The sequence below is a fragment of the Diuraphis noxia genome, unplaced genomic scaffold (assembly GCF_037042655.1).
Source record: "Diuraphis noxia isolate RWA-SAM2 unplaced genomic scaffold, SU_Dnox_SAM2 contig0001, whole genome shotgun sequence".
NCBI lineage: Eukaryota > Metazoa > Arthropoda > Insecta > Hemiptera > Aphididae > Diuraphis > Diuraphis noxia.
The window spans coordinates 63,360,932-63,387,675 of NW_028301711.1; the positions used below are offsets into that span (position 1 = coordinate 63,360,932).

Below are 26,744 nucleotides of genomic sequence, written 5' to 3' on the forward strand. Positions count from 1 at the left end.
GTATAATATATTGTACGGACACAAATATGTAGAGTGGAGCGTTAGAAAGAACAAAAAATAAAATTTAAAAATGTTTTAATTACACGGATCTACACTTGTTTAAATAATTGAATGGAAAAAACCATATTACACGTATTACCTATTATTATTATTTTTATTATTATTTTAAATGTTAACGACACACGCCCCTCCCCTCCCCCAACGATAGGCTACCCATCGCACCCCGTTGGCGCGGCACGAGCGCAAGCGCCGAGGAGAACGGGACAGCCGACAACAACTGTGCCAACACGTGTCGCCTTATTGTCACCCAACACCCGAAAACGATATTTGTTGTTGTCTCGTTATTAGTATATTATACTAAATTATATTATTGTAAGTCTATTTCGTGCTGCCATGGATGCGAACAACGAGAATCGAGCATAATGGAATTAAACGGCCATAGTGTAAATGCAACGGTGGAACGCGTTTTTTCACCAGTTTTTAGGCGTTTGTCGATCATCGTTGCGTATCGTCCGCTCGCACACGCGTATACACGAATATGATGGTTATTATAACATCGCGTAGCTATATGTATATACTAGTGGACTTGAGGTCCCGGATTTAAGTGGCTTAAAAACTGTGGAAAAATACTAAAAATATGAGAAAAAAAATGCCTTTTCGACACAATGACGCCCGAATTGCATTGATAGGCAAGCTAACGACAGGGAAACGATAAGATTCAGCATTTTATCACTTCTATATCTTAACTAAATTAACAATAAAACAAACACTAAACAGCGAACTGAGGTGACATTCTTAATAAAATAATCAGTACCTATATGGCCGGAATAAACAGCGATGTAACTCCAATTCACCATAATAATTAGTAGGTATATTATTTAACAAGTTTATTGTACAGAGGTAATTAAAAAATAAACTAAATTAAATAATAGGTATATCTTTTATTTATCTATAATAGATAATAATATCTACATAGATTATAATTTAAAACTAGAATTTGGAAAATGTATTTACAGCACAACGCTAAGTCAAAGTTGTGTCAAAGTTGAAAACCAAATCAGAAACATCTAGACAAATATTATCTGTTCCATCAGTGATACAATACGTTATTAAGTTGTTAGAAATAATTATTTTTTTAGTTTTAAGTTTCGTGCATGCGACATTTTTTTTATCCTTGTTTAGTTTTTTTTTATTCGTTCAGTTGATTAGTGACTACTTTGGAGTTGAGGAGCCATTGTCTGTCAACAGTTAACATAATTGATTAATTAATTTTAATCATAATATTATTTTTTTAAATTCATTGTACAATCTATATAGTGACGACCTTGGTAACGTACCTTGCAGGTAAGTGGTAATAATTATAATGAAAATTTTTCAAAGCTGAAAACTGTTCCAGCGGGTCACTAGTTGTAAATTTTTATTTTAGACGTATATATATATACACGTTTAGTATCTAAATACGTTGTTTACAATTATAACTTATTTAAAACACTTTGCTAGAATAAACCTAATACTTATGTATATAGGATCAATTTTTAAGCTCATAAATGTATTAAATACGAATAAGAATAAGAATTAGAAATTTAGAAACACTCGAAAAAAAAGTTTTATGATTCTGATGTCAACAATTGTGAATACCTAACTAATAATAGCTCCGTAAAGCCAAAGTTTGTTTTTTAGATCCATATAAAAAGAGCAATTAAATATAAATGGTTACCCAGCAGAGGATGAGCTATAAAACAAAAATAAAACAGACATAATAAATGTGCATATTACAACAAAAAGGACATTTTATAAAATCAAATAAATAGGCTATAGCTTGGACAAAATAATATCACTAAAAAAAAAAAACATATACTATTCATAATGCATAAAATCTGTCTTGGATATATTATAGATTATTAAAAATTTTCAAATCTTAGAATTAAAAAGAAATTTTTTTATGAATTTCTAACTTAAAATAATTTGCGAATTTTCGTGACTTTTACGTATGTTGTCAAAATTAAAATTTAAATGCTTGTATAAAAACAAAAATTGATTATGCATTTCTTTTATTTTTCAACTGCTTTTTTAAAAATATTTTAGGAACCTATTGTATTAAATTCTCAAATCTTAGAATTAAAAAGAAAAACTTTTATGAATTTCTATCTAAGATAATTTAAACATTGCCGTAATTTTAGATTCTGAACGAAGTGTCATCACGTAGAAAAATGTTCTACCTATTATTATTTTAGATTCTGAACGAAGTGATGAATGTATTGATTTTACAATGATGTGTTTTTTTTTTTTTTGTGTGTGTCTGTGTACAGTATAACTAGTCGAAATAATTCTTCAATTTCAAACTTTGGTGGTGGTTTCTGATGTAAAATTGAAGATCCTTGGTAGGATCATTATATAGGTCAAAAGTAAACATTTTCCAACAGTTTTCAAAAAAATCGAGAAAAAAAAAAAAAACAGGTAAGTCGTGTATGTCGCTCTGCTGTACAGTAGGTTACAAGTGGGTTACTGTAATGGATGGAATTAAATTTGAATCCAATGATATTATATCATTGTATACAAAAAACGATTCTGAGCGAAGACGGTTTATCTGTCTAGGATATGTTATAGATTATTAAAAATTTTCAAATCTTAGATTTAAAAAGAAAAATTTTTATGAATTTCTAGTTTGAAATAATTTGCGAATTTTCGTGATTTTTACATATGTTGTCAAAATTCAAACTTTGAATGCTTGTAAAAAAAAATTTGTGACTACGCATTTCTTTTATTTTTCAATTTTTATTGTAAAAATATATTATGAGCCTTGTATTAAATTTTCAAATCTTAGATATAAAAAGAAAATTTTTTATGAATTTCTAGCTTAAAATTATTTCTGTATTTTCGTGATTTTTACATAATATGTTGTCAAAACTCAAACTTTGAATGCTTGTAAAAAAAAAATTGTGACTATGTATTCCTTTTATTTTGCAACTGCTATTGTAAAAATATGTTAGGAGCCTTGTATTAAATTTTCAAATCTTAGAATTAAAAAGGAAAACTTTTATGAGTTTCTATCTAAGATAATTTGAACATTGCCGTAATTTTTACGTATTTAGTCAAAATTTGAACTTTAAATGCTTATAAAAAAAATCGTGCATACAAATTTTTAATATTTTTTAACTTCTATTGTTACAATGTGTTAGAAGCCTTGTATTAAATTTTCAAGCTTTTCTACCGAACAAATAAATTTTTATCGATATTTATAGAAAAAAAAACTAAAAAAGTTGAATAATTAAAATGTCAGTAAACAGCTCAAAACAAATCTAATTATTTTGAAAATTTTATCAAACATATAAAATGCCTATATAAATATTCAGTGAAAATTTCAAGTACTGCGGTCATTTGTTTTAGAGTTACACCAAAATAAGGAAATCGCTAAAAGTGAAAATCCAATGTTGTAAAAATTAAAATTTCAAATGCTCATAAAAATTTAATTTGAATTTCCGGTGGAATTTTTATTTGTGATAAAGATTGAAAAACTTGTAAGGAATCTTGTATTAAATTTTTAAATCTTAGATTTAAAAAGAAAATTTTTTATGAATTTCTAGCTTAAAATAATTTGTGAATTTTCGTGATTTTTACGTATTTTGTTAAAATTCAAACTTTGAATGCTTATAAAAAAAAATTGTAACTATGAATTTATTTTATTTTTCAACTGCTATTGTAAAAATATGTTAAGAGCCTTGTATTAAATTTTCAAGCTTTTCTGCCTAACAAATAAATTTTTGAGTGTGCGTAAAATTTCCCGTTTTTCCCTTAATTTTTAGTTTGTTTTTCTCAATTAGGTATTTAGAAAAGTAGGTATTAAGAATATTTTACTTTTGACCCCCCAAAGTACCAACTAGATTCACTTTCTGATCGAACGAGATACTGAAGTCAAAAATCGAAGCATTTTTACTGCCCCAAAACGTGATGACAGACACAAAAAAAAAAAAAAAAAAACACACATCATGGTAAAATCAATACATTCATCGCTCCGCTCAGAATCTAAAATGACAGAAAAACGGGAATTTTTACGCAAAACCAGTTTTCGACCAACTCGATTTTTTTATATGGTTGTAATTCAAAAACTACTCACTGTAAATACTTGAAATTTTCACCAAATGTTTATGTTAGTGTTATCTATATACAGTTTAATTTTCAAAAAATGTTGACTTTTTTTGAGTTATTTATAGACCACTGAAATTGTCGGTAAAAAAATGTTGAAAGACTACCTAGTGGTCTATAAATAACTCAAAAAATCGCTGTAGATTGGTTCGGTCGTGCGGAAAACACGAAATCCATAATCACGAAAAATATCCACATTTACCGAGCACTGCGCCGGGTCGCGGGTAGGTAGGTAAGGTACCCGAGCGGTTTGGCATTCGTCTCGCATTAGTTCTCTCGGACATGAAAAAGAAATACGTTTACGCCAGTTGTATATTATTTCTATCGATATAGTATACCTAATAGCAAGGCTGGGCATTAACGAGTTAAAAAGTTAAAGTTAAGTTACTTTTAACTAAGTTATTTAACGAGTTACTTTTATTTTCAAAAGTAACATCCAGCTTAACGAGTTTTTTTTTTTAAACAACTTCTAACTTAACGAGTTAATTTATTAATTTGTCCTAATATAAATTTCATATATTTGATATTGTGGGAATAACCAAATACTTTACGATATGAATGGGAGTGTTTTGCATTATTTCTATATTTGAAATTTCAATATACTATCTAAATTTGGGAAACGATTTACGAGTAATAATAATAGTATTAGATAATAATATTTTATTTTATTCTGCTTATTCGCAGAAAAAATGAATATATATATTATAAAACAAAAATGTTATAGGACCATAATAGGGGTAATCATTATTTTGAGAAAAGAAAAACATATTATTTAATTTCCTTGTATACAGAGATAATATACTCTTACTAATTTAATAGTTGTTATATTTAATTTCACATAAATTACAAGTACATGGATAACTTGGCCTGCAGAGCAAATAATTAAATTTATACCCAAATGGTCTAATGTATTTAGGTACTATAAATAAATGAACAAACTAGCCACACAGTAGGTCGATTATTATTAATATTATTTTATATTTAGAAATTAGTAATGAATAAATAAAATAAAATTTTTAAGTTAAGCCATCATTTTGGAAAACGTGTAGGTAAAAAAAATACATTGAAATAATTTATTTGTTTTGTTAGATTTTATAATTGATTGAAGTATGTAAGTAGTACTTACCAAGTACCTACTGTAATTAATACAATTACATATGTTTATTGAAAATAGTTAGACTTCCATTATATTGTGTTATTTGTTAAGCTTTGATAAAAATGTATGATAATTTATTGTACATGAAAAAAGAAAATTAACTTTTAACTTTTAACGAGTTAAATAAATAAGTAAACTAACTTTAAACTTTAAACTTAACTTACATTTTTCTGTATTAACTTAACTTAACGAGTTAAAATAATTAGTTAACTTGCCCAGCCTTGCTGATGTCTGATTATGAGTTAGACAGTTAGACAATATACTAAATACTCGTATCAATAAGACTACATTTATTTTTTAGTAGCTTACCGTACGCCGTAGTGCCTATAGTGTGTTTTAAGGTATAGCAAATTTTAATTTTTAACATGTCTGAAAAAGCGACGTTTATTGAAAATTCTCGAGGAAAACCTTTGATAATTCGTGATACCTAGTTATAAATATTTCTTAGCATATAAGTCAAAATCTGAATTATCACGTTGGTGATGTTGTTTAACGACTTGTCAAGCAGTTATATACCCTAATAAAAATGAAGAAATAGTAGCCGATGAATTACACAAAAGTGTACATAATCATTTGCCATCACCAAAAAAAGTAAATCGACAAATAGTGAATAATGCGAATCATGTAAGCGAAAAGCAATTGACGATTTATTCTCACGACCAAAAAAAGTGATACTTAAGGAACTAGGACAAAGTTATGTAAGTTTATTGGAGGAAAATGGACAGTGGAGGAAAACGGTATCTCGTTTTTGGAGGAAAATGGCTACGGCCGGTATATCATATCATGACAGGTAATTGTAATAATAACGCTCGGTTTTAGGTAAGTTGTCTGTTTGTTTTATTACACATATTATTTTACTTGCACATAAATATAAATTAAAAAATATATAAAAATTAATAATTATAATAATAATATAAACAAGCTGTGTTTATATACTTATATTAAATCAAAAGCTGTAATTAAAAACCCAATTTTTTTGGTTGGTTAGATTTTTTTTTTTTAATCGATACTGGACGCTTATAATTTCTATGTTTAAAATATAAAAATATAATGTAAAAGCATATTGCATAATATATATATTATGCTCGTTATTACTGTTTTAACGAAAATATTTAATTATTTTTGGTTAGGTAAGTATAGCTAATAAGTTGGTAATACCTACACCTAAAATTGTTTAAATCTTAATAAACTCCGGGGAGGTACGTCCAGACCAGCTATACTAACAAAAAAGTATCTATAGTAAATTGTAACTTGTAACCAGTTACAAGTTTAGAGTAACTTGCTCGACCTATATATAGATCAATGATGTATAATATGTATATAGATCAAATGAGAGATGAAAGTTATACGATGACTGTAAAGAAGTTTTAAATGTAAACCATTCATGTGAAGTTAAAATTGAATTAACTGTAATTACAATATTGATTATCTATATTCAATTTAAATATATTTTTAAGCATTATTATGTTTCAATTATTCGAATTAAATGATGTATTTTAAAAAAAGTATAAATCATGAAAATCTCATTTCGATTATTATTACCACGGAAATTGAATTTTATTTTTTTGGTAGGAAAAAATTTAGCTAGGTACCTACATATTAACACGTCATATAGTTCTTCATGTGGTTAAATTCAAGTTAGAAGTTTCAAATTTGTGATAACGATTTATTACGAATGGGTAATTAATTTGTAAAACTATTTATCAGTGTGTGACCTCAATAAATATTTATGATTTTAAAGTATTTTAATTTGTATTTATTGATTTATTTTAACATTATCTGTTATCATGCCGGAAACTAGTATTATTTTGTTTTTATTGGATAATATGTTACTACTTTAAGCAAATGTGAAAATTAAATTATATTAAATTAAATTAATACATTACAATGGTTACTATATGAATATTATAGGTATAGTAGGTACGTAAGAAAGTTTTTATTTTTTTTAAATATTGTTTTTGTTGATTTAAAAATTGACGTGGCAATTACTATTTAAAATGGACCATGTTTCGTCGATGTGCAGCAGATAGTAGTTATTGTTGACAATTAGTCATTTTTGTTTATCTTTGATACTCGTATTTATAGCAACATAATGTAATCAAAACTCGTTTTTCAATATTATACTAGTCAGCAGTCCTAAAAACTTGATGGAAAAAAAAAAGTGTAAAGTTTCAGCTCCATAATTACTGTTTTTCCTTATTGTGTAATTCAAATTTCAGTAAACATACATCGATTAGGTGAAGGCGTTTAAATAATATACTATCAAACAACATTTAAGAAATACCCTAAAACTCTTAAGACCGTGATTGCACACACATCTGATTTCCAATATGAATGATTACTTTCAGAGGATTTCCTGCTATTGTAAGTTTAATGCGCAATACACTGGCTGGCGAGTCTCGATAACTCAAAACTCGATTTCTCAAAATCCTTAAAAACTCAAATGATTTTCTTATTCCTTGAAACGATTTAAGTTGTGTTTGGGACGTATGATGGCAAAAAAACCTGATTCAAATAAATTTGTTTTTATTCTCCTTAAGATCCGAGTTATCGAGACTCGATTGCGAATAATACAATATTAAATATCGATAAGACGCGCAACCGTGGCCAATATCGATGTTTTTATCGTCTGTTCTCAGTCAAGACTGCGGTGAAAAAAGTTCAGGACCATCCCGCCACAAGATGGTACAAGTTCAATGGCATTGGTGACTATCCCGCCGAGTACAATCCCAGAGTGCACGGACCCTACGATCCTGCCCGTTTTTATGGCACTCCCCACACGCCGTTTTCGGAACTGAAACTCTGCGAGGTCCCCCAGTGGCTGAAGTGCCGGAACAAATCGCCAAAATCAATGGCTGGGTTGTTTTCCCGCGCATATTGGCGATGGTCACACCGATACGTACAACCGAAACGTACAACAGTCGCTCCGCTGATTCACGGCATCGTTGGTATGATGATAGTGTTCTACGCGATAAACTATGGCAAGATTATCCGTCACCGAAACTACAAATACCATTAAAATCTAATAGACTGCCGAAATCATATTTTATTGTGCGAGTGTTTAAACCGTGCTACAACGCTTACGAAACGAATTATAAATAAAAATTTTGCTGTTTACGACTACATAATATATCGTCCGTGCGCGCGATTGTCGCGAACAGCAGAGTTTATATTTTTAGCTCGGTAAACGCGGCGGTTTAAAAAGCATTCTATAAATCACATAAAATGTGTAGGATTTGCAGCAAAAATAATAAATATAGTTTAAATATCGTTACAATTGTTTTGTTTTTTTTTTTGAAATTTTTTGTTTTTATATTTTTCTACAAGCATTTAAAGTTGGAATTTCGGGGAAATTCGTCATAAGATTCCCCATGAGTTTTCAGAATTGCTGTTCAAAAATATTACAAATACATAATTATGCAAATGTTTTGTAAGTATTTTAATAAATTTGCTTATATTCTTTTGTAGTTAAAAATTCATAAGATGTTAATAATTTAAACTGCATAGGTAATAGATTAGTCTCGAAAATTTAACTTAAGGTTCCTCATGTATCAAAAAAAAAAAATAATAATAATAATAAATAATTATATTTTTTTTTTTTTAAACATTTCTGCAAGTTCAAATTTGGAAAAAATTAAATATTTTAACAAATAAAAACAGTATTAGTTTATTACTTATAATAATTAAAAAATATTATTATTGGATGCTTAGACTTTTAACGTTTATATTATTTTATTTTGTACATAGTATAAGCACACTATGATATTTTTAAGTGCAATATTTGTGGTAAAATTAATTCAACTTAGTGTATTAAGTAAATTAAAATACTTTAATGTCAGTCAGTATTAATATACCTAAAAATAATAAAATATACTTAGTAATATAATGTAGTTGGCTTACCGTCTTTGCTCAGATTCGATTTTCGTATGCAAATCTTATTTTATTTGTCATTGTATTAGGATTCAACATATTTATTTTATTAGATATAACTTAACTATAACGATTTTTGTTATTTTGTTGTAGCTCAAAAGTTATTTGGCATTCAATAACATAATTCTACATAAATTATCATTTTTCATAAATGAATTTTAAAATTTTCAGACTAATTAATATCCTAAAATAATTAAACCGCTAATACCTATATATTTAAGATTACTATATTTTGAGATTATACCTATAGACATTCGGACAAGAAACATATTTAATTTTATAGATAGTATGATAGCATTTGAAAGTATATAATATTTTGGTTTATTTTAATAATAATTAAATTATTTTAAAATAGGTAGGTATATATAATATAATAAACGATTTCGCTTGGGTATAATTTTTTAAACAATTATTAAAATATATATTATTACTTATTAGATAATGAAAGAAAATTAAAACATATAGCACCATCTATATATTTTATACCTATCAGAAATTAAAGATGATTAAAATACGATTTATTAATGTGGCCTCGCCATTATAATCATTATATTATATTTATAAATCGATTTATATAGAGAAGTACAATAAAAAAAAATGGAAAAAAGTAATTAATTTTTTTAAATGTTTTGAATTCTTCAAACATTAAACATTTTTTGTACAAAAATGTATCGAAAATAATGACAAGTATTTTCCCATTAGTTTTGAAAACATTGCTGGAACGTCGTTCAACGAATTGACATAATTTATTATAGGCATTCTTAGAAATCGTTAACACCAGAAGTATTGAAAGTGTTTAAGTGTTATACAATACACCGGAAATCGGCATTAATGCAATCCATATATAATTAACATAAATATATATTTATAATTATTTAAGCGATTGTTATATGGAAGCGACAACGAAACCAGACCGTTTGAAGATTTATTTCTAGTACTAAAGTCAGTGTTATTATCACTCGCATATTGGCCATATTGTATCCGCGTTGTTTCGATCGTCTCTTAATCATTTGGGAGTCGTCAAACCGCCTGTGAACATCGCACAAAAAAGAGCTGTGGGATGATTATAAAAAGCTTGAATAGTTGAATACCTCTGGTTTATTATAAAAAACTTTGTAGGTATCTATACACATTCTACACAGCAAAGCACACGTCGTAAGGTGTTTTATAGACGTGCGCAGACACTAAAAGCAATAAGTGGTGCCCATCAGTGGCGTGCAGAACATTTTTCAGACCTGAGGCAAACTATACAATTTGACACGCACTCTACAACAATAACAATAGGTTATTATTGTTAACAATTAGGGTTTTCACTTAATAAAAAATTGTATACATTTATATGATATTTAAAATGTACGAACAAATTAGTGCCCAGTTGCACCCATCACCCACCCACCTATATTTTCCCTGAGACAGTTGCCTCAAAAAATAGCTGTTCAGCACGCCACTGGTGCCCATACAATTATCATCGGCCCTCATTAATTTTACAAATACATGTAAATTTTATTTATTTTTTTAATATTTTTACTTGTGAGTAATAAATCACGTTTTGAAGTCTTATATTAAAATATTATAGAAAATATAAACAAACTATAATTTTATTTATAAAATCAATTATAAAAACTTAAAAATTTATAAAAATAATTCCGAAACATTCAATATAGCCAATTTGTAAATCTTATTTTGAGAAACTTTGATATGGTAAAAAAATGTATTTAAGTCAAATGGCTGATTTTTTATACAATTTTTTGAATATCAATCTCGTTAAGTAAATTATACGATCGTTTATGTTAGAAACATTATATAATTTCAAAAAATATAAATATTTTAAAAATATTTTTTATGAGCATTTTAAAATACCATATGCACCTAGATAAATTTATATTTTTTGAAATTATAATGTTTCTATCGTAAAGTATATCATAATTTAATAAACGAGAATATTGATAATTAAAAAAGTTGTGAAAAATCAGACATTTGACTTAAATACATTTTTTTCAAAATAAGAATTACAAATTTGTTTTATTGAATATTTCGGAAATTTATTTATACATTTTTAAGTTTTTTATTTTCAGTATTAAAAAAATAAAAAACGTTTAAATTAATTTGAAAATTATAAATTTTTAAGAGATATAAATATATAATATTTGATAATTTGCTAATATGAGTATATTTATTAAAATATTTACTTATCATAATATAATAGTATTAACAATTTTTGTCATACGTTTAATTAGCATAATTTATTTTATTTATTTTTCGTCAAACCTTTTTGAGACACCCTGGCTTGTATGTAGTGAATTTACATAAATAATACGTATGGTACCTATATCGGCTATATCCTAAGTCTATTAACTGAACTAAATACATAGGATGTGTACAATTATATTCTAATATAATATGAAAAAAATAAATAGCAACCTATGTATAGATTGTTAACAATTATTATTGATTAACTATACACTATACTACTATAGGGCCTATAGTATAGGCGGTTATAGTCAGTTTTTTTTTTTTTTTTAGTGTTAGGACTTCGACAACTGAGGTCATTAGCCTATAGTTCGTTAAGATAAAAATGTATAATTCACAATTTTTAAATGCATATTTGTTATTTCTTTAGATTTTCAGTGCATAAAAATCCGAGCCTTATAGAACGATCATTTTGCTATGCGGACAACACGCAGGAATCTATTGTTATTGCCTACACATGTTTCCTTACAAACGGTGCGTTTCAAAGCTTCTTCAATAAGGCAAAGGTTCCGTACAGTTGGTACATTTAGCACATATTTGTTAGTTGATATATATGATAGTCATATACATAAACGTTCTTTACATGTATAATATTATGTTATGTTACGTTGAAAGCGAAAATCGGTAAATTACGTCATTTCAAAAAATGATTAAATTGTATAGATAAATGTTGTAAAAAACACGTTTTAAACTCAAATGTACATCTTTCACCGGCCATTGAAGTAGCTAGTTTACCGATGTGTGGCCAATGATGATTAGGGCCCGGAATTACATGCATTACAAATGAACGAAATATGCATGCATATATATGCACTTAAAATAAGCATAAATATGTGAACAAAAATACATTTTAATTAAATTTATTTCGTTTAAAAATGTATATAATTCATTAAATAATCAGTATGGAACAACAAAAGTGAATACATTTCAATGACTAGTTTATATAATTTAATTGTTATTTGTATGATGTCTCATCTAAATAAAAACTCGTGAACAAAAATCAATAAAAACAAATTTGGTATATTTTTTTAAATATAATATTTCAAAGTTACCCGGGGAGTTACAATTAAATACTAAAGAGTTGGATAAATTTTCAAATAAAAATGCACGTCGATTTTTAGCAAAGTTTTTTCTTTTTGCATTCGTAGGTCTTACATTTTACATAGGACATAGCGTTAAGTCTTAGTACTAATAACTTAAAACTATTTTTTTCATAAATATGCATTACATATTTTTTTTAAAAGGTAAAATATGCATAAAAATTAAAAATGTTCCAAATATGCAAAAATATGCAACATAACCACAATAACACATTAGGTCAAGAATAAAATTTGTGTCTTATATATAGCTATTTTTTAATTTAATAAATACAAATATGCAAATGCGTACAATTCCGCCGGGCCCTAATGATGATAAATCTCAAATAATACATCGATTGATTTTACTATATGGTCCACGTAGTAAAACATTCTCTATTGGTTAAGTTAATTGAAATTAATAAGATTGGTGCTTATTATAATTTATTTGTTGGCACAGTTATGATTGTTATAAAATGTTGAACAGAACAACATTTCCGTTGCACATTATTATTGCTATATACTTGCGAGCACATATTTTGTTAGTGCCTCAACCAGTTTTGTGCGTGCGCCTAAACTTATCTAGTTTTCTTTAAATGTTATTTAATATTACCGCAATGACTTTGCCATATTACAGTCTTTTTAATAATACAAAAATAACATTGTAGATTAATAAATTACTAGTTTCACAATAAAGCGAATAATGTTGGTTTTTTGAGCCGGGAAAACATTTCGAATGAGCATTAAAGTTATGAGATAATATTTTCCCAATTATTATAGAAATATTATGTGAATCCATTATCTAGTCCTTCACGTTACGTCATGTTAGTGCGTTAAAAAAGTATTAAAATATGTGCTTTGTTTTTGAATGTATGATTAATAATAAAAAAATTATTTTATAGGAGGTTATAGATTTTGACCTAAATTAGATTAGTCATTTTTTTTTTTATGATGCAGTTTCAAATCGTGGAAAACGCGCCAATATTGTTGGCATTTTTACGATGAAGGTTTTCTTTTGTATTTACATAATATCTAATGACACGTCGCAAAATTCACTCAATCGTGTCGTAAAATATATGTTTTATGCTCAATAATGTGATAGCCTCATTGCGTCAGTACTTAGGTTAACAAGTGTCAGCCCAATAAATAATTAAGCGTAATTACGAACTATAACAACTAATAAGTCAATGTATTTCGTTTCTATATTTTTATTCACGTGTCTATATATGCGAACAAGTTTCTTGAAAACATTACGTTTTTTTTCTCATTTCAATTCTGCATAATATTTCTATAATAATAAACATATCCGTTTTCAACGCAGAGGCGTTTGTTTAACACAATTTGTTTTAATCAATAATATTGTATATGTTGGTATACGTAGGTATTATTTTATAATTTTGAGTATTTTTATAATTATTATAGACGTCATACAATTTCATTGTAAAATGGGTATATGATGGATTTACATAATATTAAATAATATTCCGGATTGTTGAAGGATTTTTTTTTTTCAGGCCGTGGAAATTTTGGCATACATTTTTACATAAAATATGTTCGGTCAATCGTTCACAAGCAAAAAGTATATAATGTTCAAGATAATAATGTTATTAGTACATAAAAAATGACCATAAGACATTTGTACAAATCATGTATGTATATATATATATATATATATATATATATATATATATATTATATTATATATATTATATATATATAACTTTACATGATAATAAAATCGCGGAAAATCATTATATATTGTATTTTTTTTTTTTATACTGGAATTAATGAAACAAAATTATATAATTTCATACAAATATAGTAATAATAGTAATAATAATAATAATAGTAATAATAATAATAATAATAATAATAATAATAATAATAAGGTCGACATTAATAGTGGAGACACACATATTAAGAACTAAGAATAATATAATAACACCTTTATAATTAATATATAATAATAATAATAATATGCATACATTATCCTTTAATCACGTATTTTGTGGAATGTCATAAGTCCCGTAAAAAGTAAAAATTTTAAGTTTGTTCCAGACAATGTTTTATTTTTATTGATTATTATTTATCATTACTATATAGATCGCGTCTAACCTCGTTTTGAGCATGATCTCGTTTATACTATTTAAAGAACACTTCAGTTAATCACTTGTCTTCAGATACAATCACTATTTTTTGTAAAATCTTCAATCATCGACATCGTATTTATGTAAAAAACCAAATCTCAAACAAAAAACAAACAATTACAGAGCGTACAAATATTGTAGTCCTGCAAGGAAAATGATATAGCAAAACACAAAATGAGAAAAAGACCACAGACCAGCTGCAATTGATCTCCGGAACGTCAAATTAAAATAATTCGATCAGTAAACGATGAGAAAAGATAAGTCCGGAAGAATAGAAAACAGAAAACTATTCGCAATTTTTGCACATAATATCGGAAACGGAATAATAATAATAATACGGTTAATATTCACAGATTTTTCACGCAGACTTCTATATATATATATATATATATATAGGCAGGGAGAGCGGAGTTAGTTGTTACACGGGTTAGTTGTTACAGTGAAGATATTTTATACATCCAATTATTATGATAAAACTGCGGAGACTGAACGAAAAAATTACGTTATCATTAACTACATATGTTTTGTGATAATATCGAGTACATTTTATCTGTGTTTTGAATTGACAACGTTTTTCTGTAATTTGTTATCAAAAGTAACTTTTGTTCCGCGACTAGCGTTTTTTTTTACAACTCATAAATTCAAGGTGAGATTATTTTGTCATTTAATAATTCTTCATTATTATGTAGTACTACATCATATTCTAACAATAGAATTCAATTTCATTAATCCATTTCGAATAAATAAATTATAATAGAAAAAAAAAAAAAACGATATGATGCACGTTGTTACATTTCGCAAGGGGCATGTTGTTACTTATTAATACAACGACTTATGATATAACTTATATAATATAATATAATACTTTATAATATATTACTTATAAATTATAACAATGTTATTTTAACAATTATTTATATTTTGATTTTAAATAAGGCAGTTACCTATATTTATTTGTATTCAATAGGACTACATCAGTATAAATACTCATAAAAAGGAAAATTGTTTATTTATATTTTGTTACTATAAATATATTATATTATAAAATATGTTTATCATTACTTTTACTGTTGATTTCTTATTTATTTTGGGTAATAATATTTCAAAATGTAGAATGTAACAATGTGCCCTTGGACTATCACAATTTACCCCACACCCGGGGGGAAGGTTGTTACATTTTGACTTAGTGACTTTACCAGGGTTTTTTTAGTATTAAAAATTAATTATTTTTATTTTACTATCATAAAAACATACCCAAGAAGTTACTTAATAGAATGGTATCACAAAAATTATGATCATAGTAAAAGAAAAATTATAAAAAATCGATAAGGAAAAAGTGTAACAACTAACTCCGCTCTCCCCTACAGGTAATACCTATACATATCGGACAATAAGAACTCGTGTCATCAAGTTGATTTTTTTCCTCTCAATTTTCTCGGTTGAAAAATCGACGCGAATATAATGTAAATACCTAATACTTCAAATAAGTATACCTATAATACCTTTCGGGGACTGAAATTCTAACAATGATCGTTAGTTTTGTATTTAATTCTGTGATAATTTATACCTCCACAAGGATTGCTTATCTTATATAATTTTTGTTAACGGTCATTTATTCGCTCGGAATCCTTAAAAATCAGACGTATACTTATTTATTTATTTATTACTTTATTAGCGTATAAACAAATTAAACAGATACCTAAAGTTCAAATTTAAGCAAATCGAAAAAAAATTGCTTTAGTGTGAATAACTGATTTATAGTTTTAAAAATCGAAACCGGACCAGAATCTTTCAATGGAATTGTTGAGTAGGTACCGAAAAGTTACGGTGTCGATACGGAAAAGACAAAAAACGTAATAGTTAAAAATTACTTAAAAAAAATTAGTTTAAAATTAAATACATTTTCCAATTAGAATCGTGGCGGTCGACCTATAGGATAATGTTTAATTTAACCTAATTAATTTTATCCAGAATTCCTATTCTAATAAAAAATACTTGCGAGTAGGTACATACAGTATAGAAATCTGCGGTGGTTATATTAATTCACTATTATATATGATTATTATCATTGGAAAAGTACCTAGATTTCGGTATATATGTAGGAAATTCTTGCAATGAACGAAAAAAAAAAAAATAATATAAATAAATAAAGCAAAAAACCAAGAAATCGAATATCAGAAAAAAATATAGAACTCTCGTCTCATATATATTTATGTATTCTTCGTATTATATTATGATACACAAATGTCGAACAATCGAAAACCAATATTCATACACTAAAACTCAATAATCTTGTATAATAATAATAATAATAGTAATAATATAATAATAATAATAATATCAATAATACGTTAAATAAATGAAATAACAAATCGATGATGATATTATTATTGTATTATTATTATAATTATTTCATACTAAATCAACACGAGCGATCTACATAATAATAAAAAATAATAATAAATGTAGGAGGAAAAATATCAAACACATCAACAACCAAATAATAATAATATTATAGAACTTATTATCTCATTCGATAGATATACGTATATTGAAAAAAAAAAATAATAAAACAGCTTAATAAATTAAGGAATCGCGTACTATTACACATAATAGTATATATTAATATTATTCGACGTTCCTTGTAATTATTTATTTGTTCAACGTAATTATTAAAATATAATTTCAGTATACAATATTAAGTGATTTTCATAATCGGTAATATATTATATAATCGATAAATATATATTATTACAGAAGGTGTTTAAAAATTAATAATAAAGAACTAGAAAATAAAATATAAAATCAAAGGGAACTCTCATCGCAAATCAGCATATCAACAAAACCATTAAACATAATATAGGCAAGCATGTGTCAATATAATAATACAAATATTCACTACAATAATAATAATAATAATAAAATGCAATTATAATAAACCTATGAGTGGTGCAATATATATATAATTATATATTATATATACTGTTGACACGTATTGTAGAGCGGCCAAATCGGAAATAATATACTTAAAAAAAAAACATCCGTTATACACCGGATACGGAATAGATTGAATGCTTATAATAATATATATTTTGTATTGCTATAGGATGACCAGGCGTCCTTTCTTTTGATCCCATATATTTTTTTATCCATTAAAATGTCCGTGAAATCGTCCGTAGGCGTTTTAATTATAATCGTTTTAAAAGTTATATTTCGTTATACAATAATAATAATAATAATATATTGTATCGTATGGTCATCGAATTCTGTATTGAAATAATTAATATTAAAGGCACGATTAAAAGCCAAAGCGTTTAGAAACGTTTAAAATAGTGGCATTATAATATTTCACGTAAAAAGTATACAAAAAATTGCATTCGTATTAATAGTATCTGCGTTTAGCCACGTGTACCTACGCGTCTTTGCTACCGGTAGTCATCGAACAAACAAAATTAGTTTTTGTTTAAAAATGCAATTATATGTAAATCGAATTATGAAAATGCAATCACACGGTACACGTTGCGGTCGAATTGACCAATCTCCAGTTCACGATGTCTTGTATAATACTTGTAGGCAGATATTTTGGGGAAAACGTTTCTTTTGTGCTCGATGATACAACGAATATTCTCAAAATGTTTAAAAAAAAATGTACCTACTATATTATGTATGATATAAAATATCGCGGTAGTAGGTTTGGACACGACGATCGGAATAATCACGGATGAAACAACGGTATAGTTGATAGTTCAGATAGTTGGTGTTATAAACATTAATCCTAATAAGTTACAAGTATGCCTTTGAATAATATCTACTATATGATAATGACGACGTTTAGATATTATTACTATGGAAGTCGAATGAAGACATACATTATATAACAAAAGCAACTAACACACAACGACACTGACGTCTATATTAGGTAATAATAATCGTGTACGGTAAGTAAAATAAATGTTTATCAATAAGCGTTAAGAGCGTGTACCTACTATATGTGTGGACCCCGCCAACGAAAGGGGAAAAAAATTGGTCTATTTAAAACGGGAAGTCTTCTCAAGAGTAACGACAACTACTATTAAACCTACTTTTTATTATTTTTCGTTAAATTTTATTTTCAAATTGACTTGATAGAAATCATTAATAATTACTTCCAATTGTCCGATTAAAATATTAGAAAAAAAAAAATTAAAACCAAATGAATGGTAGGTACAATAAGATAAATTATTATTACATATTATAGTCCTTAATAATATAAGTAAATAAAACCGGATGATAATAATATAATATAATATATATACAACATTAACGTTTAATTTCCGTTCCTCTAGTTGAAACTTAGAGATAGGAAATCATAGGACCGTCAATTAATTATTATAATTTATATTACGGATAACAAAAAGCAATCTAATTTAATAATTAAATTACATTTATACACAGTGATTTCCAAATTTCATGTTACAAAAATCGAGGGGATTGCGTTATGCTCTATTAAGTAAGCATTACCCGTTGTTTTTCTATAACGTGAAATTCGGAAAGACCCTGTTTACAGTGTGTGTTATAAAATTTTGGAAACATTTTTCAAAAACCATAGATTTGTACATCAGTAGGATAAAAACCGCTGTTTTTGAACACCGTGTACGTAGGTATTTGAAAAAAAAAAACAAAATATTCAGAAAAATAACGATAAAAAAAAATGTAATTCAAGTACCTAATTAGAACTAAAATTAAAATTAAATCTTATATTTAAAAGCAGTTAGGTACTATAATCAAAAAAACATAAAAAAAAAAAATAAAACAACACAAAGGCGATTAGGTAGTATAATATTGATAATTTTATCACGTTTAATTTGAATAAACAAGGACAAGCATTATGAAAAACAATTTTCCTTAAAATTAGTTATTAGTTATTACCCGTCATAATTTATTATCCGTAGGCAAACCTACTCTAAGAAATCTATACAAACCATTGATAACACTAAACGTTATATATTTCATAAGAGTAATTAACGCTAGCTTAAATAAATGTTGAGAGTTTTATTTAGGGTTTAATGTTTTCAGCTACATTAATACAACCCAACGGCGGGCATTTATTGACTGGATAAAAAATTACATCTAAAACAAAAGTAATGCACTTTAATTCAATAATATTATTTGTATGAATTTTATGCTACAATTATATTTAAAAACTAGGTATTGAAATTGTTCGGATAATCTCAGCCAGATTTATACGTTATAAAGTTGATATTATACGAAATACGATTGTAAATAATCAGTGACGTACTGGCGACTGGGGGGAGGGGGGGGGGGTATCCGGCCCAGTGGGAACACGGGGTTACCGCGGCTCAAATAGTGTGGAATATGAAAGGGCCGTAGCCTTGTCTTTATAGTTGACAACTTGCATTTATAACCATATTATATTACCTAAATTATAAATTACAATATTATACATGGATTTATTTTGATAATCATTATCGCCTATTTTAATTGAAGCTTAAAATGTACATAATAGGAATTTTCCCACTTTCCCATCTGGACAGTCCACCTCTGTAAATAATTATAATAAGCATTCAGAAATAATTTGTTGGTCCAATTAAGGCAATTGAAGTTCAATGTAATATTAATAACGTATTAATTAAATAATAATAATAATAATAATAATAATAATGTATTTACACATATTATATCATATTATTATTGACTATCATGTAAGGTATACACCTCCATAAACATGTATATTTTATGAACACGTACTTTAGGCTATACAACTGTACATGGGTTTACCTGAAGTGCCGCGTTTTCTCATAGATAATAAAAAAGTGGATAGAGTATCGATACTTATCAGTTTTTCCAATAAATATTATGTACATAAATTTATTATCTATGCTTATCATACGATAATTGAGTGATAAGTTATAGGATATTCTCCACAGACAAAAATATATACTCGTTGATAAGACGTTTCCAATTGAGGTGTGAGGTCGTTATAGCACAGAATAAATTGAAAGAATCGTCGTGGAATGAAGGTAACATGGTGGTGGTGGTGGAGAAGGGGAGACTTGAGGGTTTAAAAAGCGTATCTGACATTGTTTGAGACTCGTGATGCCAGTTTAAGAGAAATAATTATTCTTTCTTTATGTTTTTTTTTTACAATTCGGTCAACAATGTGCATCTGAATAATTGAATTTATACAAAAATATGAGAAACGATAAGCTGCATAGCAACACGTCACAGAAAACTTTAAAAAAAAAAAAGGATATATGTGTCTATTTTCTGGAACCAATGACCTTTAGGATTATTATTGAAAATATGTTTAGACGAAATTCCTTACCGTTTATTCTGTGCTGTTATGCTACTCTTGCGTTTAGTAAAGCGGACACGTCCTATTCATTTATACAGTCGAGTCTTAGATTATTTTCTTGCTGCCTGAAGTGTTTTTAAGTTCTGTTTGAGTATACAACTCGAGAAGTACATAAGTCAAATTTATTTTTATTTCCCTTGAGATTCGAGTTATTGAGAGACACGACTGTATACTATATTTTATACCTATGGTCCTATCAGTTTCTTTATTATCTACCACCTACAAGATGTGTTGACTAAAATTAAAGCAGGTAAATATAATATCGCAATGATACCCAAACGGAATTTTACATGACATTTGTTTTGATTACGGCAATATTAATGACAATCACGCTGACGACTGTGTTACTACAAATAGCGATCGCTATGGCAATAACAACAACAACAACAACAACAATGACAACTTCGTTCAAACACGAAACACAAACCAAAGAGTACCCACACCGTTATTATTATTGTTGTTATCGTATCACCTGACGAACGCTATCGGTCACCCTAACGTCACACGTGCTGTTATTAAAATTCCGTCTGTTTGTACTAAATGTTTACGTTGCCACGCCATGTGGACGAAGATGGCCTGAGCGTAGGCGACATGTACGACATGAGATGGTCGGACGAGTTCTCCGGCGGGCTGTGCGTCAGCATATCGGTCTGCGAGCTGAGCTGGTACGACAGCTGATGGTGTACGTTGTGCGAGCTGTCGCCCGGACGGGGTTGTCCGCGTTGCGATTGGCCCCGTTCAAACGACACGCTGTGCTGCCGTCGCATGGGTGGTTGCTGTTGTTGCTGCTGATAATGCTGTGGATGCTGCTGTTGCTGTTTTTGCTGTTGATAGTGCTGTTGCGGATGGTGCTGCTGTTGCTGCTGCTGATGATGATGTTGTTGTTGCTGATGATGATTTTGTTGCGGCTGGAGGTGATGCTGCTGCTGTTGCTGTTGCTGATGATGATGATGCTGTTGCTTGTGATGCTGTTGCTGCTGCGGTTGTTTCGACTGGTACCCGATGGCCGGTGGCACGTACACCATGCTATCATGATCGCCGAGTTCGTAGTCGTCGTATTCGGTGGTGCGCATGCGCTCTAGACGCGGTGGCATGCGATCCATCGATTGGTATTCTGCAAACACATATTCACGGCGAAAACCGTTTGTTATGAAACAAATTTTATGGGACATATTGTATTGTTATCATATTATCAGGTCCAAATTTATGTTTATGGGTAAGGGGGGCATATTGTATGGCTCACTGATTTTAGTTATTAAATTAAATAATTTAAAGTTGTTTTGAAGTGAGAAAGGTTGATATTTAGAGGAGTTAAGGGGGATCCACTAAATGTCTGGTGTTTCTAGACCATCATAGTAGTGTAAGGATGGGTTTGAATAATACACAGCAAAGGATACTAGCAAAACTTAGTTTGTTTTTTCATTATATTATATGTATAATATTAAGAGGATGTCAGCGCACTATTTTTTTTCTCTCTGGCCCAGAACCATTTTTCTATGTTTTTAAATAATCTTAGAGTAAAATTACCCGTTTCAAAAAATATAGAAAATGATATTTTTGAGGGAATGACATATCGTTATTGCGTTATATTGTTATTTGATTTTGTATTCGACTTTCAAAAAAAACAAAAAATATTGTACATTTAAATGTTATTTATATTGTTTCGAGACAATATTTTATAGATAAATTGATATGTCATAGCCTCAAATATTTTATTCTCCATCTTTTTATAATGAGTAATTTTACTCTAACATTACTTAAATACATAGAAAAAATAATTCTGCATGAATGCGTTTTGTCTATGTTCAGCGTAGGCTATAGAGAGAAAATAAATAGTGCGCGTACATCTTCTTAAGTAAGTCACAAATAAACGTCGCGGACGAAAATCGAGCTACCCATGCATACACCAACACACATAGGGGCATGGGTATTTATGATACACCTGATTGAACTATATAGTCATGAACTCATGAACCATGGATAGTAAAGGAATGCGTGATATGACATAAATGCTTGTAAAGCGAGATTTAAATGAGCTTTACTTTACAAGCTATAAGAACATGGATTCAATCATTTTCATTATAGGTACTAGCTAGTGCTACAAAATGTAAGAGAACAATTGCCGCAATTCCATCACTGTACTTATTTTTAAGGGTATACTTCATCATCTACCAATCATATAAAGTACTCTTTATCTCAGTTTATAATTTTTGTAAACAACATCAAAAATCTTTATATTGTGTATCTCTTTTTAACAAAAGGCAAACACTTTCCATCCCTCTTCTCCAAAAATGACGGCGACTCCATATGTAGTTGTCCCTTACTAGCGATATACTATTTATCCAATAAAACAAACAGTTATAAGATTCATAAAAGCTGCAGGGCATTGTCTCAAAAAAAGAGGTTGATAGAACATAAACACAATGTCAGCGGATACTCAAAATCGTTTGATAGAAGTAGATTCAGCGAGAAATCAAAGTGTGTTATTCTGTAGTGTGTAAAGACACACAACAAAGAGACATTTAAATCCTACAATATAAATATCAAAATCCGTGATTGTTGGACTGGATGGCAAGAGAAAGAATTAAAGATATATAACAGAACCTAAGGCACTATAAAACCTTAAAAATTCACTGAAAGACCCTGAAGTTTAATTTAAAATTAAATGACAGAATTAGCTTAAATTAAAAATTTTGCTATATTATCGAACAGCCAACAAATGTAAAAGAAGATTATCAAAATTGAATTCGTTATATATTAAGACTTTCTGAAGCCCAGTTTTACTATAAGTTAATATAAATGCACTTGGATATAAATGAATAACCCCAGTGACTACGTATATATTCATCTATGGACGAATTAATCCCTAGTCTACATCTGACCCCACGAGAACAATAGAATAAACTACTATAAAGCGTACAAGTTTTTTTATATGTAAAATAAATGCTATCCACGTGATTATACACAGCCAAGGACATGAAAAGATATTTTGATGTTCCCTAGGACTTCATGACCCTAACTCGATTGTCGTCCGCGAATAAACTGTGCTGGCATGTTACGAAGAATGACGATAAACTAATTTTTCGGCCACTCCATTAAAATATTCCGACTAATTCGTTGATAACATTGATAAACATAACTTAACAAATGATCATGTGAGCGTATTATGAGAAAGACCTAAAGTTAACTTGTGACAATTATAAGACACATCGAACACCAAATAAAAACATGCGAAAAACTCAACTATTTTATTGTTTTAGATTAAATTATATCAAATTGTGTGGTGGACGTATTACATTAAGGAGTTCAGATTTTTGTATTCTTTGTCGTGATTAATTTTGAAAGCAAAATATTAGCATTCGACTTAAGGGTTGGGTACAGAAATTTAAAACGGAAAGGTTTAGTTTTTAAACTAGCGAGTATAATCGAAGGATGCAATAGACAGGACAACAATAGCTATATAGTATGGGAAAATTTGATGTCACAGTTAAGTTATAAATTAACAAGTTATATTAGTTACCAAAAACATAAACATTAAACCATAAAATTCTTGGAATTCCAGCTATACTTTTTAAATAAAAAAAAAATCATTAAAAGTTAAGGAAAAAATTAAAATTTTTAGAAAACGATTTTGCTGGTGATAGTTTGACTCTTAATAATTTAAAGTCCGTTGAACTAAACAACAAAATTATAAATGATTGCAAGTTCTGGAAAAATATAACTAAAATTATCGCGCTATTTTATCTAAGATAAACAACTATCCAAAGCAATTATTTTAACGTTGTAATGATGGGTTAAGGGTTTCCATGATTTTCTACAAATGTTAGAAAAAAAAAACAATAAAATGAAAGTCGTTAGTAGTATATGGAACAAGTGTGGAAAAAAGTGACATATTGTACTCTATACACAACGACAACGATCTCAATAAAGCAGATAGGTTTTGAACGGAAATGTCGAAAGAGTGGGATATTAAGTTGTGATCGATGTCGAAATGATAGTGTATAAACAGTCCGAATTTTGTGCGAACAGGTTGTTTCAGCATTCAATATCTGGATTAATTTCAATCGGACACGTACCTGTTTAATACATCCTTTCAGAAATTATTGTAGCTCATAGTGTATTATCTACCCAAGTTATATTAAAATATCGCATTTTGTTCCTTCACAACGCGTTGTTTATCCGTTTTAATGACAACGCACGATAATATAGCCTCATTATAACATTAAGATATTATTATATTACCTTTAAACGAACTTCGACCGCCTAAGACTCGTTACAGTGTTGCATGTTCGTTTATTAAAACAAATGTAGTTTGTAGGACATTAGGTAACGCGCGTTACTCTCGATGATAACATTTATATTTATCATAATAATAAGCATGTAAAAGCACGATTGAGCATAGGCTGCTGTGAGTTAATGTGATTGGGGTTGTAAAAAATACTTATAAAAAGTATTTAAGTACAGGTATTTGATTATTATATATATGGAATAGATATATTTGTGATACTTAGCAATTATATAAAACGATAAGATTTTAGTGGTGATCGTTTATTTACTACCTAAACAATTCTAAATATTTTAAATCTAAAGTAGAATACACAATGTTATATGGAATTATTCAATACAGTAAAATAGTATTTAAAATGTACTAAAATATTTCACGACACTGGTTTTAAGAGGACTTCTCTACATCTATCTAATCAGTAATAAACAATATTGGAAAATTCTACTAAGTGAAATCGAAATCGTGGCGCCAATGACAACGTTACGAAGTTTAAACATCTACTAATCAAATTTTAAGGGGATAATATTTTTAGGATAACTTATAATTTGAAATTGTTTAATACATCATTTACAACGAATTAGTTACGAATCTTCTACGTAATTGATATACCTATAGTATCTGATCATGTTCTCTTCAGATTTGGTAAAGGGTAAAGAGGTTGTTAACTGCGTAATATTAACTTAGAATTCATGGTTTCGATTTTCATTGTTGGATTTAGTTATACTTTTCGTACTTATTTAATTTATGCGAATTAAATGTATTTCAATATCACAACATTACGGAAACAACGATCTCCACTCAATATAGTATATTATTATTCTATATTATTCCGACAAGATTGTTGGAATATCTTACAACAGGATGGATAGAAGGAACCAATAATATACGTTAATAATGCGAATACTATAATATAGGTAATATATATAGGAGGACTATAGTGAGGGGCCTTGTTTGTTAAAAGCTCAATATACAGCCAGGAAATAATTGTATATAATTGTTAGGTATATATTACGGTACCTAATCGAAATATTCAAATATTATGAAGCATAAAATTTCTTTTTAAATATAACTCGAGACACTCGTTATTGTACCTTGGGCAGTTTTATGTGATTGAATATTTTAGTTTGACTTGTACCAATAAAATTAACATTATCCAACAAAACATTGTGAGTTTTTTTTAGTGTTTTAACTCTTATTAAAAGCAACAAATTTACGTTAATTATTTTTCCTAACTAACTCAACTAACTAAACTAACTAAACTCACTGCTAACTTTCAAAATGCCCAATCTTGCAAAATAATACACAAGCAGGATTATTTTTTAATCTACTCGGAATAAACGACGTTACAGTAGCTGAATATAAATATAATATAACAATATTTGTCTCTTTCAAATCAAAATAA

The 26,744-nt window shown here is 28.1% G+C and overlaps 1 protein-coding gene and 1 pseudogene across 2 annotated transcripts in view; one reads left to right on the plus strand and one right to left on the minus strand.

The window, feature by feature from the left end:
• The first annotated feature begins 6,082 nt into the window (after nt 1-6,082).
• Nucleotides 6,083-14,146, plus strand: LOC107168905 (putative ATP synthase subunit f, mitochondrial pseudogene; annotated as a pseudogene). Its single transcript, XR_016192486.1, has 4 exons — nt 6,083-6,089; nt 7,939-8,729; nt 11,850-11,985; nt 14,070-14,146. The product of XR_016192486.1 is annotated as a putative ATP synthase subunit f, mitochondrial pseudogene (transcript).
• The window catches only part of LOC107168906 (voltage-dependent L-type calcium channel subunit beta-3-like), a 78,159-nt gene continuing 63,890 nt past the window's right edge, over nt 12,476-26,744 (minus strand). Inside the window, exon 9 of the mRNA XM_015518458.2 lies at nt 12,476-22,171. Within this exon, the coding sequence (XP_015373944.1) occupies nt 21,594-22,171 (578 nt within the window). The 3' untranslated portion in view covers nt 12,476-21,593. The remainder of the gene's footprint in view (nt 22,172-26,744) is intronic.